This window comes from Opisthocomus hoazin, chromosome 6 (assembly GCF_030867145.1).
Source record: "Opisthocomus hoazin isolate bOpiHoa1 chromosome 6, bOpiHoa1.hap1, whole genome shotgun sequence".
NCBI classification, from domain to species: domain Eukaryota; kingdom Metazoa; phylum Chordata; class Aves; order Opisthocomiformes; family Opisthocomidae; genus Opisthocomus; species Opisthocomus hoazin.
In genome coordinates, this window is record NC_134419.1 from 4627440 (window position 1) to 4647017 (window position 19578).

General features: G+C 39.5%; 1 protein-coding gene across 8 annotated transcripts in view; it reads right to left on the minus strand.

Annotated features, from left to right (window-relative positions):
• FGGY (FGGY carbohydrate kinase domain containing) overlaps positions 1-19578 on the minus strand; it is a 220808-nt gene that overhangs the window by 26289 nt on the left and 174941 nt on the right. For all 8 annotated transcript variants that reach the window (XM_075424383.1, XM_075424386.1, XM_075424391.1 and 5 more), the window contains 5 exons: positions 17397-17458; positions 12161-12308; positions 10388-10462; positions 6599-6719; positions 3226-3320 (listed from right to left, as the gene is read on the minus strand). In XM_075424383.1, coding sequence (XP_075280498.1) covers positions 3226-3320; positions 6599-6719; positions 10388-10462; positions 12161-12308; positions 17397-17458 — 501 coding nt within the window. The remainder of the gene's footprint in view (positions 1-3225; positions 3321-6598; positions 6720-10387; positions 10463-12160; positions 12309-17396; positions 17459-19578) is intronic.

Consider the following 19578-nt stretch of genomic DNA (forward strand, 5'->3'; position numbering starts at 1 on the left):
AATCACATAAAAAACCAGGATCCTGCTGCTCAGCATGAAAGGAATGGCTAGAACCAATAAATTGACCCATCTAAGCCAGCAATGTTAAGGTTATTTCATTCAATGCAGCACACATTTCAAAAACCCAAAACCCTAAAACAGAGTGTATATTTCAAAAATCCTTATGTCACACTGTTTTACACAGCACTGTCTTCTGTGACCCAGCCAGGCTGTGTTACGGTTCATAGGCACAACAAGCAAGACGTAACAAAACCACCGAAAGAAAAAAGGTGTCACATTTGTAGGGGCAAATGAAAAGATAAGCCAAATCACAAGAAGCAATTCAGATTTTCTCCCCTCTCCAGAGATTCTAGAGACTAAATAACCAGAAGATGCAATGGGGAATAACTCAACACACTGCATGTCCTTTTTTCCCTTTTGGATAGAGCAATTGTTTTAATTCAGTTTTACCACAGAGGAGAAAAATGCAGAGAGAGTAAATGAAGAGGAAAATAGGGAAGTCAACATTCTTTGAAGCAACAACATATGGTGACCAGGCATGAGAGATCGGGGTTATAAATCTTTCCTTGATAGAATTACTAAAGATGAAATTGCAGCTTCCAGGGGCTTGAGCTTTTAAAACCACACAGAATCTAGCAAATTAACCTGCATAGTTACAAATTGTGCCATAACCTTTCTTTCCAATGTTTCTTTGTAAAAGCTCAGCATACTGAGAATTTTGGCACTCATACAGATGTGGTCAATAAAAAGCATGAAAACCTTTACCCCACAAACCACTCAAAATACGAATAAAAAAATACGAAAATTAAGAATTAGAAAAAAATGCTGCATCCTGCAAATAGTCACTGCTGTATTATAGAAAGGGAAAAGAGACAGGAGGTATGTTGGTACTTCTTTCTTTGTGAGAAGAAACTTATTTAGGGATACGAAAGGATAGAGGAAACGCTCCTTAGTGTTCCAGCCACTATGACCAACAGCCCAAGAAAGTGAAGGGTGAGAATCCTGCTGTCTCACGTACAGTGCTGACTGGGGTCATCACACAGTGGTACGGAGGGAAGCAAGCTGCCCGTTCTTGGAGCATCGATCCCCCAGTGTGTCTCTGCAGCAGATGCTTCCCCATTTCCAAATTCTAACGATGGAATGCCACAGGGCTAAGCATCAGGATAGTACAGGGGTATGAGAGGAACAGCAACCTTCACCCCTAAGGAAATACCATGCAATTCCAATGCATTTCTTAACTGTAAACTAAATAAAGCTTAACTCTAGTTACTATATAAGGTTACCATAGAGTTGGGTCTTCCCTAGATGAGCCAGTTTTTCTTTCCTCTATCGAAAAGTGATGCCTGCTAGATTCTGAGGATCCTGCCTGCACGTCCCGATTTTCTGAGCAGACTGCCGGAGCAGTGGCTCTGACATGGCTGCCCCGTGCTGAACCCCTACATTGACAGAATGCACGAGCGGGTCAGCTCTAACACATAATGCAGGTTACATCTCCAAAGCACCAGATTTAGCACACAGACACAAGCACAGCCCTGCTCTGCAGGCTCACCAGCTCCCTGAAGCACCACTCACTGTGCACGTACTACACGACACACATGCACATACTTCCACGCAGGATTCCCTGGCAGAAGCCTGGCAGCACTGCTGCTATTGCTTAGCACTAGTGGGTTACGTGTCTGTTCAGCAGCCGGTCCTTTCGTCAGCAGAGCATGTTAAAGCTGGACTAAGATTATCAGAAGTCATTTTGAGGGATCCTGGCTTTGGGTGCTATTTCCAAGCTGTCCTAAAGATGCTTGAGTTTTAGAAAATGGAGAACAGCCCACCCATGAAAACGAGATAGCTCTTAAGCGTTTTGCTTTTGACAGTGGAAATGTCCAAAAATCATTCGGAGAAATGTGACCAGTCACTGGGACAAATACAGTAAAAACTCCCCTTCAAACAACCACAGACATAAGGAAAGAGGTTATTGGTAAAAACCCCACAATCTTCTCTTTTACTATTAGACTGAGCAAACAAAGAGCTTTGGAAGGCACAATAATTAAGCACAAACCCTCTATTAGCAGGTAGGGTTATTTGCAAAGACTAAAACGAATGTTTGCAGCAGCACCTCTAAGAAAGGTTTGTTTTGGAAGATGCGTTCTCCTTACAAGCACCAGAATTATTAAATACAGATATATATACAGTACTATATATTTGTTGCAATGGGATTAATTTTAATGGAAAAATTCTTAGGAAAGCAAACTCTTCTTCCTGCTAACCTACATAGCACTGTAGAATATTCACATTTGCAAATTTCACATTCGGAAAAATGCCCAACATGGCCCAGTTCCTCAGCTTATGCTGAGCTGTTTATTGATTCCAGTGGTACTGCATCAATTTAACTAGGTTGAGAAGCTGACCTCCCTATTCAGAAAATACATTCAGGAATTTTTTGTGCAAAAATTTCATCTACAAATATCTGTGCCTAATGTCACAAAGAAAAGTGTATCTAGGGACCATCTTGGCAAAAAACTTTGTCCAGTTGGATGCACTGTACTTCTTTTCACTGTCCTTGTGCAGCATGAGAAGAGGACATGTCTTCTACTAGTGGAATTGCCAGCTGGGAAAACAGATATGATGTTGGGCATTCAGACCCTTCGTCGGGTTTCTGTACACTACTGCTGTTTACAGAAATGCAGCTAAGTCATGCTTTGGCTGATCCACCGACCATAAAACCCTTACTGCTACTTTTACAACTGTTAATGGATTGAAATAACATGAATAAACATGAAGTTCCATCCTCATTATTACCTCTGCATTCACTGTGGGCAAGACAAGAGGTATAGGTGTGTCATTTTTTACTGCATGAACAGGGCTATGTTGTTTCTTATGTTCAACATTCCCCAATACGAAGGAAGGAAAGTAGGACAAATACAACCAAGATGAAAGCATGACCTTCTTGCAGGATCAGAACTTTTTTCTGTCTGTAAAATTACATGGCCTAATGTCATAGAGAGCAGCTTCTACCTGCATGCCCCTACAGTCAGAAGACAAATGTATCTTCAATAAACCTAAATAACATATGGAGTTAAACAGAGGGTGGAGAGAAAGCAATGCTGGCTCTTGTCCGGCTGTGCAGAAGGTACAAACTTTTCCACTTGAATTAAAGTCTGTACATGGTGCCAAATGTCAAAGTGTAAAATGCATTAAAACCGAGGAAGAAAAAACAGAACAGCTACTGCATACCTGTATAGATGTAAAATCCCCAGAAGCACAAGCTCCAAGAATAGCAGCACCCACCAAAACAGACTCCACTTCTTTGGACAGGACAACAGGCTTGCCTATACAAGAAAAAGCCATGCCTCTGTTAGGAGGAATACTGGAGCACTGTACTAGCGGCACAATAAAGAATTAAAGCAAAAAGGACAAAGAAAAAAGGAATCAAAAGGACTTGAAAACCACGTTCACAACTCCATTCAGAGCTACAGCGTATAGCAGATTAATGTAAATCTTTCTGCTCTGTGGTTCCAGGCTCCAAGAAAAATGCAGAATTTAAATAAAACAACTTCAGCAAAATATTAATGCAGAACATCACTCACACTAAAGAACAAACCCCCAGATCTTTGACACTGTCTATTTATCTCAAAGGGCTTGGTAGAAACCTGTTACCCACACTCTCCAAACCCACGTGCCTATGAAAAGTTGACCTTGAGGGAAAACCAGGGTGGTATCCTTTTTGTTTCTTTTGCAACGAACAAAGAAAAAGATTGTTTGTGTTTGTTTTTAAATATATAGCCAACAAAGCCAGTCTGGTTTAGCTGGAAGACATGAAATTATGACTAGTAAACTTTCACAAGCTAAGTATGAAATAATAAGAGAAATCTTGTCTTCCAAATTGTGCTAGATACTTGAAAACAAGATTAAAACACTGGAAAAACAATCAAACAATCAAACTCAATATATATTCTGAAGTAGAATTAAAAATTGTTGTTTCATCACCCATGAATACTATCACAAATATAATTTCCCTTGGTTCACACAAAGTTTTCTAAGCCCTGTATTACTAGTGCAAAAACAGCAGGAAAAAGACAAACATATTCTTAATTCTCGTTTAACAACCTAAAACAACAGCCTAAGTCTAAATACCTCTCTAGCTACACTTAGATGTTCATCCTCACTAAGCCAAATCATTTAATATTCTTACAGTATTTGGCATGTGTCTAAATTTCCATTACCAAGCTAAATTTCCTTCAATAAATGATGATGCAAACCCAGGGGTGGGAGAAGGGCTTCCTTCTGTGAATAGCCTCAATGATATTATGTCCCAAAAAATGCTGCTCCTGAGAGCCAATTGTAACATTAAAAGGAGCTGAAATTTGGAGGAAGATCTAAAGTGAGCCATGAACAACTCCTACAGAGGAAAAGGCAAGTACACGCTTTTCAAAATGAGAAATAAAATTATTAATATAAAAAGCAATTATTGATACAAAGGAAATTCTTCTTGCACCCCAGGCATCCTGTTACATGACGCTAACTTTGCACTGTCCCACAGCGTAAAGCTCCTTACAGCCATCGTTCAATGAGTGACACAAAGGTGCCACAATGGTCTTTCTGCTGTTTCTTCCGACAGTTGGCACAGGCAGAGTGACGGGGAAAGAAAGTGGATATCTTGAGACCTTGTTGTTTGACTGCTGGGATGACTGCTAACAGCGAACTAGTGTAACTACAGCATCCCTTAAGTTTCTCTGACCAAACAAATCCACCTTAAAAACATTAGAGCAGGATCAGTCACCTGAGCATTCCTCCAGTTCAGATGGACCACAGCTCAGGACTTGGGTCAACTTGGAAGAGAAAATCTACAACTCAAGTTTACAGCTACATGGCTGTTTGCCAGGCGTTGAAGCAGCAAGCAATTTTCAGCGTGCTCTAAAATCTACTGCACATTTCCCGCATCATCAGAATGAATGCAGAATTCTTACCAGGCAAACAAAAAGATCAAGATACTTTTTAAGTGGCCTGCAAAATTATCTATTGGATGTCTGCATGGCTGAGTCACGGGCATTTGCAGCTAACAATAATATATTCAGATTTTTTTCTTTTCGGGAAAGAATGGGGGATTGATCCTGGAATGTTAGTTATTTTATCTGATAGGCTCTAATGAGTTCAACACAACCCAGAGCATTTCAGTTAGATGAACTCTGACATCCCTTGTCAGTCACTGATTTTACAAATGGGGGAGAACTCCAGACTGCAAAAGGGCCTTTTTGTACTGAATTGTACTTGGCCATCAGTTACAGTCAAAGAACTTCTGATTACATTTTAATCAGAATACCTTTTCAAAGATCTTTTATTTTACACATCGTGAACCAGGATCCCAACTCTACACGTAGCTGAAATCCACCTAAAAGTTTTGAGTTATGTAAGGAAAGGCATGGACTTCACAACATCATTTTTCACCAACAGAATGCGTCACTTTGACTACAATGTATTTAGTGAATTTTAAGGTCAATAGGCATTATGCTTTTTGCTTTTCCACGTCTGTTTTCATCTCAGGTAAGTGCATAAAGCATATTTTAATCTTTCCTCCTGCATCAAGGTTATGAAGTGCAGTTTGATGTTAGGGCAAGTCAGAACTCCAAACCAAATGCCCCAAATCTGAGCCTTAAACTTTATTCATGACAGCTCAACTGGTCTGAATTTGAAATATACCCAAAACACACATCATTCAAAGTTTCTCTTTAGTCCTTTACACTAAATTTTGCTATTTTTTCCACATTTTTCAAAGTATACTCAACTGACTCACAGGTGTGCTAAGATGTCCAACACACACAGGCTTAGGGGAGACCACAAATACCACGCAAGCCTGGGACCACCTTTTGTAATGAATCACATACCCAGGACATTCCACCCACCAGGAATTCTACAAAACCAAATGGCACACCATGCAGGAGCAAGAATCCAGAAATTGTCCCCTAAAGCACATGAATGATACAGACATTGAAGTAATTCAGGAAAGAATTGTTCTGTATAATGGATACAACGTCCAGCATGAGCAGGATTGTCAGAGAAGTCCAACAGAATTCAAATAGGATGAAGCTAACAGAGGTTTTAGTAAAACACATCTCAGGCAAACCATTCTCACAAAATGTAGTGGGCATTATCCTTGTCTAAATAACTTCTTGTAATCTCACAATGGAACAATTTCTATAGAACGATTCAAGTAATTGTGAAAAATCTGATAGAAACCTCTCTGACATGCAATTTACATGTCGGTTTTACAAATTCCATATAAAGTTTTTATATTTATTCTATCACACTTTCTTAAAAAACTCTAAGTCTAAGATTCACAGATTAGAAATCATGCTGGAGGTTTCTCCAGAAGTCTGTTTTCTAACAATACGACATAAGGAGCTTTGCACCGCATCTCTGTGGTATTCGAATGTCTTTAAATTTCAGGAAATCCAGTCTTGCAGGAAGTAACATTTCATTACACGCTTTTTGGCCAACCAGCAAAATACAGTTCTATATAAAGCAAGTATTTATTTTTCCAAAGACAAAGTATTTAGCCACCTAAAATAAAGTCTTTTACACCCCTTTCCCCGCACTTCCTCTAACTTACCAGTAATGTCAGCGTGCATCTGCACAAAGAGAGGGTTCTTGCTCAGCCCACCGCACAGGAACAGCGTGTTGATATGATGCCCTGCAGCCTGCATAGTTTCCAAAATGTGTCTTGTTCCTAACTTCAAAAACGGGGAAAAAATAAAAAAAAAAATCCCAGATGAGCACAGGAGAGGAGCCACAGGAACAGACCTTAAAGCGCAATTTGCTAAAAAGAATGATACTACTAACTGTGCCTTCCAGTAACCCGAGGGCTGGGAACAGACCTGCAGGGGTACGGCCTCTGCTTAGCTTCCAGCCAGCAACAGGCACTGTAATTAATTAGAAATTGTAATTTTGTAATTAACTAGAAGAATCACACAGATGGCACAAAAACTTGGGAAGTACTTGGGCACAGCATATTGCAATAAACACCCTGGGCTGGCTGAAGAAGTGAAGACGTACCAGTACACAATAACACAGAGAAACGGGGCTTACAGGGAAGTACCAACAAGGGTGAAGACAGGGATTATGAGAAGACACAGAAATGGGCACCAGGAAAATCTGACAGCAGCGATAAGCAGCTGTTTGTGACCACATGCAGCAGAGTATGGAAAAGATTTCCAGATCCAGAAGTAAAACCTACATGACAAAGACATCCCCACCAAAACCATCTATTTACTTTGTATAACAGCACCTGAAAATCACTCTCAGTAAGGATATTTCAATCCTGAAGCCAAACAGCAAAGCAGGACAAAAAAAGGGGCAAATAAAAACCTGTATTTTCTGTCTTTTCAGCAAAAAAGAAAACCTGAAGAATTTTGTATTGGCTTACTATTTCTCTTGGCCTTTGCCCTATGCAAAATAATATGTTCCATTTCATGCTTGGATTAATTGAAACATCTAAAATGTAGGCATATTTTTAAACTTCTCATTTACAGTCTCCATTCTGAGAAACTCAGATTAGAACCTGAAAGTGTTCTGCGCTGTGAATGATGAAAACAAATGCTTTGCCATTTAAAAAAAAAAATCTTTTCTCTTTTTGTTTGCTTTGCCTGCCTCCAACTGTTCATTGAGTCAACCTTCTCCCTCTTTCCTCTTCCAAGAACACTTTCCTTTTCTTTGACAAACTATTTCTCCAAAATATAATTCCCAGCTCTTTCTAATACCTTGGAAGTTAATTTTGAAGCTCAGACTCGACAAAACGCCGAACTCAAGCCAAAATTTTGCCCAAGCTGACATTTTGTAGGTAGATTCCCCACAAAACACAGTCTGGTGAAAGTTTTCACAAACCATCGTTGAAGTTTTCTTTATGCTATGCTGCAAGTTCACTAAGAGGTCTGCAGTCTGCAATAAACCCCTCTTCAAATAAAAGCTACTGAAAATTGGAGCTAATGGAGTTTCATCAGACTGGAGACGTTTACTATGAATGACTGGCACCATTCTGGATAGGCCTTCCAATGTATTTTGGTTTTTCAGGCAAGCGGTGATGAGGAACTCAAGCAGCCGCAACACCAGCTGACTAAATCCATCGCTTCCCTATTGACAGAGGGCTAATTTCCAAATCACACTGCCACAATTTTAATTATGGAAAAATAAACTGCTCTAAAGAGAGTCTGTCTCCTCAGAACGGGCTTGACAGCCACAATTATATCTCTGATCAGGTTCTCATCAGTCCAACTGTTGCATCGCATTTTGCAGTGAATAGTTAAAAGGATATTTTCTTTTACTACTTCTGAAATTCAAATTTATTACCAACTTCTCTCACAACATACACGGCAAAGACTCTGAGAAAGAACATGCTGTGAAAATTATTTTGTGTTTACCTGCCTGGAAAATTGTATTCACACAGCAATTTAAATTAAAGCTGGACTTATTTAACTGCGGGTGGGGGGGAACTAATTTAATCCTGGATTGGAGAAAATGCAAATTGAGGGGCTTCAAATGCAAATTTTATATAAAAAGAAAAAAGCGTCTCCCGCTGAAAAGAAACTAGAGATTAACATTCTGTGGGCACGCCTACACTTCTTCCAAGATTTTTACTGAGGTTTACAGTCTATCTTGCACCCATTGAAGGCAGCAAACGGTAAAGGATTGGGGTTGTCCTGAACAAGAACTGTTTCCTTCAACAAAAGTGAAGCTAAAATTGGAAGTGATGGAGTATGGGAGGAGAACTAAATTTCCTAGGTATCACATTAGCAGTTAGCAAATATATCAAGTCAAACCAAGTCTACTCTGTCTACTTTTTAGTTACTGTTTCAATAGTGTTTTAAGAAAAATGAATTTCCATTAACTTACAATGAAAACTATGGTGTGGCCTTTCTATATTAAATCTCATGATCAGCGCAATTAGCTGTCAAAAAGATATGCAGATGCTAAATGTAGTGTTCAACACAGTATTTGCATCTTCCAATAAAAATGGAGTTGGATCATATGATGAGATAATAGGTGACTTTCCCAGGACTTCCAGCAGAGAAGGTTTCCACTTCGTTAGCAGGATACAATAACAGAACACCTGTTCCATACTGGAAGGTTTCTTTCAGGGGGCAGTATCAGTTGCTGGCATTGTTTAAAGCCTCCTAAACATTCTTATTTAAATGGTGGGATTATACTGAAACATCAGGTATAACCAAGCTACATTCATCTGAAAAAGGTTCCAAATTCACAGGGAGGAATTCCAGGCTGGGGTTAAGTTCTCGTTATTTGCTGGAGAGGGAGGGTTAACACATAAGATGTACAATTCACAGTAAATTTACAGCAGCCGCCCACTCTCCACATCCCAGATGGCTGACCCAGCCTAGCAAAGTTGTTGTTTAACCAGTAGAGGAGTTTGGAAGTTTTCCAACCAAACAGAGTTTTGTCAGGAAAACTCCCCAATTCATCAAACTGTTAATGTTTTGCAAAAACACCTCAAGTTCAACAAACTAACTTTTTTTTTTTTTTAAGAAACAGTGACAAAAAGGATATTAAAGGAATGCCCATTTCAGTCACCAAATGCCTAGCGATAGCACGCCCCGTTGAAAATACCCTGCACCAGGGTTTCAAAGCAACTGCTTCGACCTAGGTTTTCACTTCACAACTGGAACTTCTTGTCAACTGGAAATCCTGAGTTCCAGAGAAAATCAGGGCAGAAACAAAAGTATTCCAATAAAATTACCCATCTCTGCACGTTAGCAAACATCGAGGGCGTTTTCATACAGACGGTCCCTCCGCCTGCTTTCACAGAAACACAGCCCCGCGCTGGTAACGCTGCGCACGAGGCACCGCTCGCCTGGCAGCAGGGAAGCCGAGGGAGGACCGAGATCTGCTCTGCTGCGTTGTGACCTGAATCACAGACCCACTCCGACTTGCTGCGGTACAGAGTCCTGACTCATCTAACAGGCAAGCAGGGGAAATCCATGGATTTAGGAACAATCTGAAGCTGAGGCATTTTATGGGAGCGCAAGTTCCTTCATACAGTTACCAAAGGTTTGGTTTTTTTCCCCGCCCTCTCAGCTTCCCTCTTGACAGCCCATGATGTTAACACTGCCCCGTACAGTATCAGCCTCTTTCCTCACATCCGCACTAGAGGCAAAAGCTCCATTTCCAGAACTGCCATAAGGAGAAAACTTTTTAGGGGAACATTTTCTGCGCAGTCTATCCTACAGAAGGGAGTAGTCACCACTGTGGGTAAACAATACCTTGCTCCTTTAAGAAGGCCATTAAGTGAATTCATCTATTATTAGAACTCTGTTTAGCAGAAGGGAATGATCAGTCTGCCACAGAACACGAGACAATTCATTTATTCTTTTATGCACTTAAAATGGCTTACAGCAATGGCTTGAATCGTGGCCAAGTAGATAAGGGCAAGTTCATCCAGACCCCGAGACAATGTTAGTCCAACAACCTGTGCAAAGATCAAAAAGAAAATGTACAAATCCAGCCAAAGCAAAACTCTATTATTTTCTACGATTTCTTGTTGTAACAAGTTTTAAGTGCTAATTCTAAGCCCTGCTTTTGTGAGCTGTACACATAATGTTATGTTAAACATGTTATTCCTGATCTGGGGAAGAACCACATAAATTGTTCTTGCCCTTGCAAAGAAATAAAGAACAAACAGCATATTCTATGGGATTAGAGATAGATTAACTCTGACAGTTTTATGTTATGACTCAGATATTGCTCGTGAATGTATTTAATGTAATAATATGAAAATGATATTACACAAAAATAACTTTTTAAAAGCATTTCTCCCCCTCCCTTCCAAGCACCCTAACACTGAAACACAATTCATAATTAAAGAGTATATCTTAACCTCCTTTACTCTGACATAAATCAATACTGCACTGTAGTTACACTGGATTATTATCAGCATAGGCAAGATCTGAATGCAGCCATAATTGTGGCAGAAAAAATGTGTTGCATTGCCAGTATTCGCATGCAGCCATCACAGCAAGGAAATTCTGATTCTGCTGCAGCATATAATTGTTTCACAAAATAATACAGGTATTATTAGGACACAAAAATATATAAGCCATCTATTTTTTTTAATGTTTCCCTCATTTGTGGTATAAAATGTGTTGCGGTGCTTACGCCTACTCTTTCCTATCTCATCCTCACATACAGCAGGTTTTGGTGCTGGTGAGTAGCTTGAGATGCTCACTTCAAGGATAATATGGCATTTTGAAGTACATTTTCACATTAATCACCAGGTATTTTGATATCACCAAATTAGATGCTTACGATACTCTTCTGTTACAGTTCTGCACAGTAACATCCTGGCTTGTTACCTAGCTGATCCACCACCATGAAGGTCAGTGAAAGGAAACTTCCAAACATTAAAAGATGGGCTGAAAATCGCCCCAGCAGAGATTATCTGGTGAGCTTCCCAACAGTGCTCTTTCTGGTCCCTGACTGTAATGCTCTGAAAACGTCTTCATACAGAACACAGTATTTCAATTTCTTTAAGTTCCAAAAGCAGCAATTTTAAAACCACAAGCCGGCGTGAGATCAGGTTCACCTTTGAACAAAGCTGTATGAAGCACCACGGTTGCACATTTCCAGTCATGAGAACATTTATGCCCATTTTTAACAATAAGCAGAGGAGCTTTTCAGTTTCTGTTAAAATTCACTACCCGACAACTCTAACACAGCACATTTACTGAACATCTATCTGTTTAAATCAAGCAATCTCTCCTCAGAATATTTCATTCCTTTCCCAGATAGGCATACCCAAATATTTGTGTTGAAATTCTTTATAACAGATGCACAAAATTCGGCAGACAGGTGAGGTAACAACAGCAAGCACCGCTAGTCAGTGCTCCGAAATGTGGTTTCTAGGAAAGATACTGGGATACACAGAACACTCCTCATATTTTTATCAAATAAATGTGGCTGCAGTGATATCTCAGCTACAAGGATCTCTGGTTTTCTACTGAAACATTAGCATACTTCGAAATGCAGCATGAAACCCAAATCCTATGGGATAGTTTAAATAGCTAAGGAGGAGTACGCTCAAAATTGGCAAAAAGTTCCTTCCAAGCTTTTTTTTTTTTTTTTTTTTTACCCTGTATTGACCTTTTTGCAAAGACAGGCTGTTTCTTACCATGCCCTTTAGTGTCAGATCTGTTAAGGGAGATCTGTTACCATGGAAATCTGGCCAAACATGTAAATCAACAGTGAGGAAACCCACAGGCAAAGATTTCTTAATCAGATCCAGGTGACTGTTCAAGTATGTATATATACTGTGAGCACTAGAAGAAAAACAAGTTGGAGAAAGAGTGGGGGAGGTTATTTATCAAACATTAAAGATTTGTACTACCATCAAATGCAGAAAACCCATCAAAGAATTCCAAATCCCAAACTTCAAACAAAGGGGGAGAACGGCAAACCGACATGCTCGCCAAGCCCGTGGCACTGCAGGGGTGGGCAGCGGGGATGTCCAGCCTTCCTGCTTCCCAGGATGAGCAGAGATAACGGCAGTTTGTGATCCTGGGTTTGTACACTGACTCCCACAGGTCCCTCGACCAGCCAGAGCTGCTTGATATTTTGGGGGCTGATGATGCTTGTCTCTGACAGAAAGGTGCTGACATTGTGAATGAGAAAGCTGGAGAAAAGAAAGCTGAGAGAGGAACAAGAAGGATTCCAGACAGAAATGAAAATCAAATTCCTTCACAAATGTTTAAAAAATTCTCTAATCAACAGCACTGGACTTAACAGCCTTCCTTTTTTAAACCATAATTATTTCAGTGTGTTATGATTAAAATGCAGCACTAAGGGTGGAGGAGAGAAAGCAAGTGGCTGCTATTTTAGGGAGGAGCAGAACATGGGCCTGAACATGACTGTATCTAAGTTCAGATACTACACCCAACTCCACAATATCCAACGGGCTTTTTCCTGGACCAGCAGTCATCTCGGGGCTAAGAGTGAATTCTTCAGTGCTTTGGCTTGCAATGACTCTTGTGACATTCCATTTAAAAAATGTGGCAATTATGCTTAGAACATTTTTTCAAACATTCATAGTATCATAAACAGATGCATATATATTCTTCAGCTCCTCGGAAATCTCCAAGTGGGGCATTTAATTCTAGACATGTGGGTCAATAATAGCATCTAACCCTAATTACAATTGATTAGCCATTGTCTCATCCACTGTAGACCCAAACAGTGATATTCATTTAGCCTCTACATGTATATTCAATCATGCACTAATGAGATCCCGGAGGGAATTTGGCATATGCTTTACTAGTTTGACTTCTGACCTGCTAGCAGCTGTATATTTATACTTTGCATTCAACCATTCAGCTGCATGTTTTTTCAATTATACCTTACCATGTGTATGCTATCAGAGGATATCATTCCAAATGAAGTACACTTGGAAGACATTAAAATAACTAATTCACATCATTATTCATGTACTTTAAAATGTACTTTATGTGTCTTCCTGGACCTGAATTATGATAATTTTGAGGTCACAACCATTTTTTCCCCCGTGTTGTAGAAGTGGCCCTGTTTTCTACATCCCTAAAGACGGCCCTATAAGCAGTACATGCTAAGGACAAAGTCACTTTATTTCCAGTCTAAATCATGGCTTGCCTGTTGGGAAGGAAAAGAAAGGAAAGCTTCACTCAACCACAGACCTACCAGACATCCCAGCTTCTACCTGATCTCCATCCTGTTTGATTACTCTCGCAAGGATTAGCCATTCGTGCAGCTCCGACAGAACACAGGGACTGTACAAAAGAGGCTGGAGTTCAGCCAAACATGCTTAAGACCCACATAACCTTGGAATGACACTTTTTTCTCACACCTTTTATTTTTTTTTCAACATATAGATATGGGTTCAAGGCACTACACTTGGACTGAGTGACTGGCAAAATCCTTCAAACACTTGCCAGTTCCAGTTTCTACCGTGTTTGTGTTATATGTAGTATTACACCATCAGCTCTCTGGAGCTTTTTCTCTTCACTTCTACAAGAAGGTATCAGTAACAGCTGGATCTGACTTGCAGAGCTGAGCACAAGCTATTGCTATTAAAAAAGAACTATACTGAAAGCGGAAAATAAGAAATCAATGCAAGTTTGCTCAGGGTTATGTTCATATTTGGGACATAACTTCAGAAAGCAACAAGAGGTTGGTATTGAATCTGTTCAGGAATCCTGGAACATGCCAGCAGGTCTCTTTTGGGAAAAATAAATCTAAAATTTTGGATTTCTAAATCTAAAAAAAAAAGGGCTATAAAGCATCTAGAGGTACAGAGAACTGCCAGATGTGATTATTATATTCTGTTTGAAAGATCCCAGAATGGCTGATAGATACCGTGTGTGTAACTTCAACGCTGTTTTTCAGAAGACAGCTCTTTAGATGGGGAAATGGCATTGAGAAGTGTAGGAAAGGAAATTCAGCCCTAAAACACAGCACTTCACAAAACACCAAAGGGCATATAATCTTTGCTGTCAAACAGTTAAGACACTTTTTTCCTTCAGAAGATTAGAAACTCTTATTCTAGGAAACAGAAATATTGAAACTTTAAAGCATAAATGATCATATTCTTTTTTTTTTTTATTTACTGCTGTAGCCTACCTGTACAGGATTCAACATATCGGTGATGGCCAGATGTCAGACCTACACAATATACAGACTGAAGAGCAAAAGTGCAATGCACAGCAATTTCTGCCACTCACTGAATTGCATGAAAAACCCCAAGTTTTGTTGCTCACAGAGCATGTCAATTAGTTAGACCAAATGCTAAATTTAAAGCTGTCCAGAAAATCCTCATGTAATTCAACCCTCTGTATTTCCAGTAAAAGAAGGGAAAAGAGAACATAGGAATAGTACTGGGAGGGTTGCACAAGACTGGTCTGCAGCACAAGTGGTCAGTAGGAGCTGGTTTCTGGCAAGTCCGTCCAAGCCACTCGCGCCCTAACAAGTTACCACAAATTACTGAAACAGTGATAAATGCAGCTTGCAAACTCTTGCTCCTGGTGTAGGCAGAGGAACAGCAGTCTGCACAGTGAAGCTTCTGAGATCAGCTGCTCGCCAGACAGTTTGCTGCTGCCGAACCTACCTATTAGCACCGGGAGCCTGGGAGAAAGGAGAGACAGGCTTGGGAAGGCAGAAGTAGCGATAGGCAGCAGCAAGTAAGAGGCAGGGATATGGGACCTCAGATGTTGTTTTTCAGTGATCCAGACATGCATGTGCTTTTTGTCACTACAAAACCAGCCTAACTCTTCACAGTGTTGCACCTAATGTAGGAAGTAAAGGTAGTGTGCAATTGCACACATACAAATAGAATTCCCATTTTGTTTTCTTTCGATGACAATTTGCAATGGCTGAACAGATACAAATTCCTACACCCACACAGAGAATATACTAAAAATACTAAACCAGATTCTCTGAAATATTCTACTGAGATTTCCAGGCAAGTAATTTATCATCATCACCAGCAATCCCCCAGAACAAGACACTATGTTCTTATTAAGTATATGACTTAATGTAAGTAAACACATAATCCAAAGTTTGGGCCAACACTGTTCACTAAAATAATCCCTTGTACTTGTATAGCTACTGCTACTAGGCCCTACAATAAGGATTGAAGCTTGTGCTCCATGTGTAGAAAGAAATGAATAAATAAGGAGAAAAAATCAGTTCAAGTTACAAAGTTCCTGATTTTTGTTTGTTCACACTAAATTCTTTAAATTTAACCAATATTTGAGAAGGACAGGGAGAAAGGGGGTAGGGGGAAACAATAAGAGACTTGTTTACTAAATTTACAGCTATCCAAATATTTCATTAGGAGAGTAATATCTGAAAAGCATTATAAAAATACCATTGAACAAATTAACTTCATAAATTATTATCCTTTTTATAAAATAGTATAACCCTTTTTATCAGTGCTGTCCTCCACAGTTCTACTCACTGCAGGAGAGTCAAACCAAAGTTATGACACCATCCGTTCGGATAACATGGAGTTCTATTCCCAATATTCTGTGTTTGGTGTCCTATTCACACCACAATCCAAGCTTTTTGCACTATGAAATTAGCTGCGGTCAGTCAGTTCAGTATCAGACCTAGTATAGCCAAGCAGGCTACTGTATACTCATTTTTCGAACATGAAAAAAATGGTTTATCCTGGCATTACAGACTAAACTAATTGTTTGGCTTATGCTTGTTCTTCATATGGGGGCACTGGAAAAATGGCCTGGAAGCCAAAATCTTGGGAAAAAACCCAGATCAATCCTTATCCCAAATATACACAGATGCATTTATTTCCTGATTTCCTTTTTTAAAAAACAACAAAGAGAATTCTAGGAAGCACAAATCTATTTCACACTGAATGAAGTCCAGTACATTTCTGGGAATCCTGGGCAAGTTCTTCACAAACACGCAAGGTATTGGGCACTACAAAGCATGGAAGGGTCATCCAGAGAAACCAGGTAGCTTTATCTTCCCAGGGAGGACTGAAAATAACCGTATAATTGCATGCACTTAATACTGCTACCAGGACTGACCCTTGCCTGTTACACCAGAGTGATAAACTGAAGATAAAATGCCAAGTTTGCTGGTTTTCTTCTTTAATCCAAGGAGGAAAAAGAAATTAAAAGAAAATCAAATTTTCATCCAGTGTGCTTAACTGTTCAGCTAGGATCTCTCTGGGAGTGATGTGAACCATCTTAACAGGAATCCAAGCCAAAGTAGCTTGAGAAAGTCCAGATCTGACAGAAGTGTCTGGACTATCTTCATCCACTTCTAAAGCAGATCAAACTAAAATTCCATATGGTGCACAGCCTCCTGCTCAAGAAATGCTGGAGTTACCTCCAATTCACTCCTACATCTTAAGTTTTGTCTGAAAATTCATCTTGGGTTTCTCTGTTCTTTTGTGCTGCCCTGCAGGAGTTTTTCATACAGTGGCTATACCTTCCTTTAGATTACTGTTCCAAATATATTGCATATTATATTCCTAATTAAGCTGTATCTTGCCCTTTGAGCTTAATAGTGCAACCTACAAATTAAGACACATCATTACCACAAGGCATAGACGTCTGCTGAACAGGGCTGATGTTATGGTATCAAGAAATACCCGGGGCTGGATATAAAAGAAGCTGAAAAGCAGAAAGTTAATATCACCACTTAGATATGCCAAAGGTATCTGAGGGGAGTTTAAAGTTTTCATCTTTGAGCAATCAGCTGGCAAGCCTTTGTAAATACCTCCAATGCACTATCAGACCGTTAATTCCCCTGTTTCAGAATAAGGATACAGCAGTGCAATTCTGCACTGCCAAGAATACAGTGTATCATCAATTTGTACGGCAGGTTTGTGATAAAGGAATAAGAAAAGTGACCTGGCTGCAGCTTTTGACTGTAATTCCGGGAAGGCGACATGGCCACGGACCACATGATCTATCTGAAAAAGAGGAAAGCAACATTTTTGGAATGATTACATCTTAAAAATTCGGTCCCGGAAAAGGGTAATGCAATGTCATAACTTTAAAAAGACATGAGAGCTTCTAAATTACTCATGAGGTGTTAAGTCCCAGTCCTAGTAAAGCCAATGGCAAAAACTCCCACTGACATTAGTGGATTCAGGATTTGGCTTAAAAACAGTAAGAAAAAACAACCAATGCTGCACCAAACCCAGGCAAAATGCGAAGCACGCAGCTCCTCCGCCAGATGAGCAAGCCGAAAGGATGATTTCTTTCCTGTCCCACACTACCTACAGAGCATGTCCTCTAGTCTCTCCCATTCCCTTGCATGCATCCCCTCATTGGAATTCTACCAGGAGCATCTTCTTGGCCCAAATCCCTACATCTTTCTATATCACGCTGTCATAATAAAATACAAGGTGTGTTGTCATCCTGATAGATGCTTCATATGTCCATTGCAGGAAACGAAATGTATACCCTGACAAGCAATTATTGCTATAAAATAAAATCAATATAGGCTCTGTCTTCTACTAAATTTATAAATCAGTTTGTCCTTTCACTCCAGAGTGGTTACCATTATTCACAAAACAAAGTATCAGGTAGAATAACATTAAGACAATAATTCAGCAGGTTTTGTAGCATCGTGATAATAATATCCCAGCAGAGGAAACAGTAAAAGCTCAGGAGGCAAAACTAGAGCTGCTCAAGAGCACTGAGTATATTTGGCAATACCTGCTGGCAGCAAACCGCATTAGGTATTTAGAACAGCGTGAGTCTAGTCCTTAACCAGTGTAACAAAACATATAATGAAGTACAGACAACTGAACACAGCAATAAAAATAACGCATGCCTGTTCTTTCTGCGATTCGCAGCAAAGACAAAACTCACACATGGGCATGCATCACGCATTGGAAACAAAGCTCAGGCCTCAATTTTGCAATCTTGCATAATCTCTTTAGAACACAGGAACAGCTCATAAATTCATAATTAAAAATCTATAAATAAGTGTCACATATACATGTGTGATATGAAAGCACTTTACACACAAATGTTACAGAAGGTATGAAGTTAGATATTTAAATGTCCTTAATTCAAGACATGGGCACGTGAGAAACCCTTTTCTGCTGTTCTGTGTTTTCCAGTTTGTAATGATCTCATGCCATCCTTTGTCTCTGCTGTGAAATATCGTTATTTCTACAAATTTTCAAAATCCAGTGCAAAAGCCCATCTAACAGACAAAAACCCCAGCTTTTTCAAAACAAGCTGAGTTAATTCTTCATTTGGACTCTATCTGAACTAATTTTCAAAATCCAACAGACTTTTTCACAGCTATATCAATAAAAAATTAATTAGAGATTTTTAAAGGAAAGCATGTCAGTTTTACTTCTAAGAAGTTCAACAGACTGTTCAAATTTCATGAAAAGAATTCACCTTTGGGCATAGATCGAGCAATGAAAAGAACCCCCAAATGTCGCTTTTATTTAAAAAAAAAAGCTGGAAGTATGAGAAAGCAGTGTCTTAAAAAGACTGCAGCTTTAAAATTACAAAGATAACGAATGCAACGTATCCTCCACAGTAGTGTGCACATACACTGTTTCCTCCTATGGCTCCCTGTATGTACAGAAAACACATAATCTCAAGAAAACCACATGAGGTATCTTATGCATGTTTTAATAGCACAGCTTCCATAATATCCCTAACACTATTTACAGCTGAGTTTTGCTATAGGTCCTAACAAGACCATGTATTTTTTCAAGCAGTTTCTTTAATGACTCGGGAACATCTTGCTCTCTGGTACTAGAATGGGAAAGATTTTTAAAATCATCTTTCTGAAGTGCCCTAACTCTCTTGGTACATTTTAAGTGCGGAACCACCTTGAACCAGCCAACAGAAAACACTGACTTGCTGTACCCTCTCTAGAGCTTCGTTAAATTTCTTCACCCCTTTTGGATTAAGCCCATAAAGATTTCTCCTCTCAGAAGTGTTCTTACAAAGAGACACGTAAGATTTGCCATTTGCCTTCTATGGTGGTGGTATTACGAGCAGTAATTTAATTTTATTTCTGGTGGTAGCAGTTACCTATAAAATGGAACACTTTGGT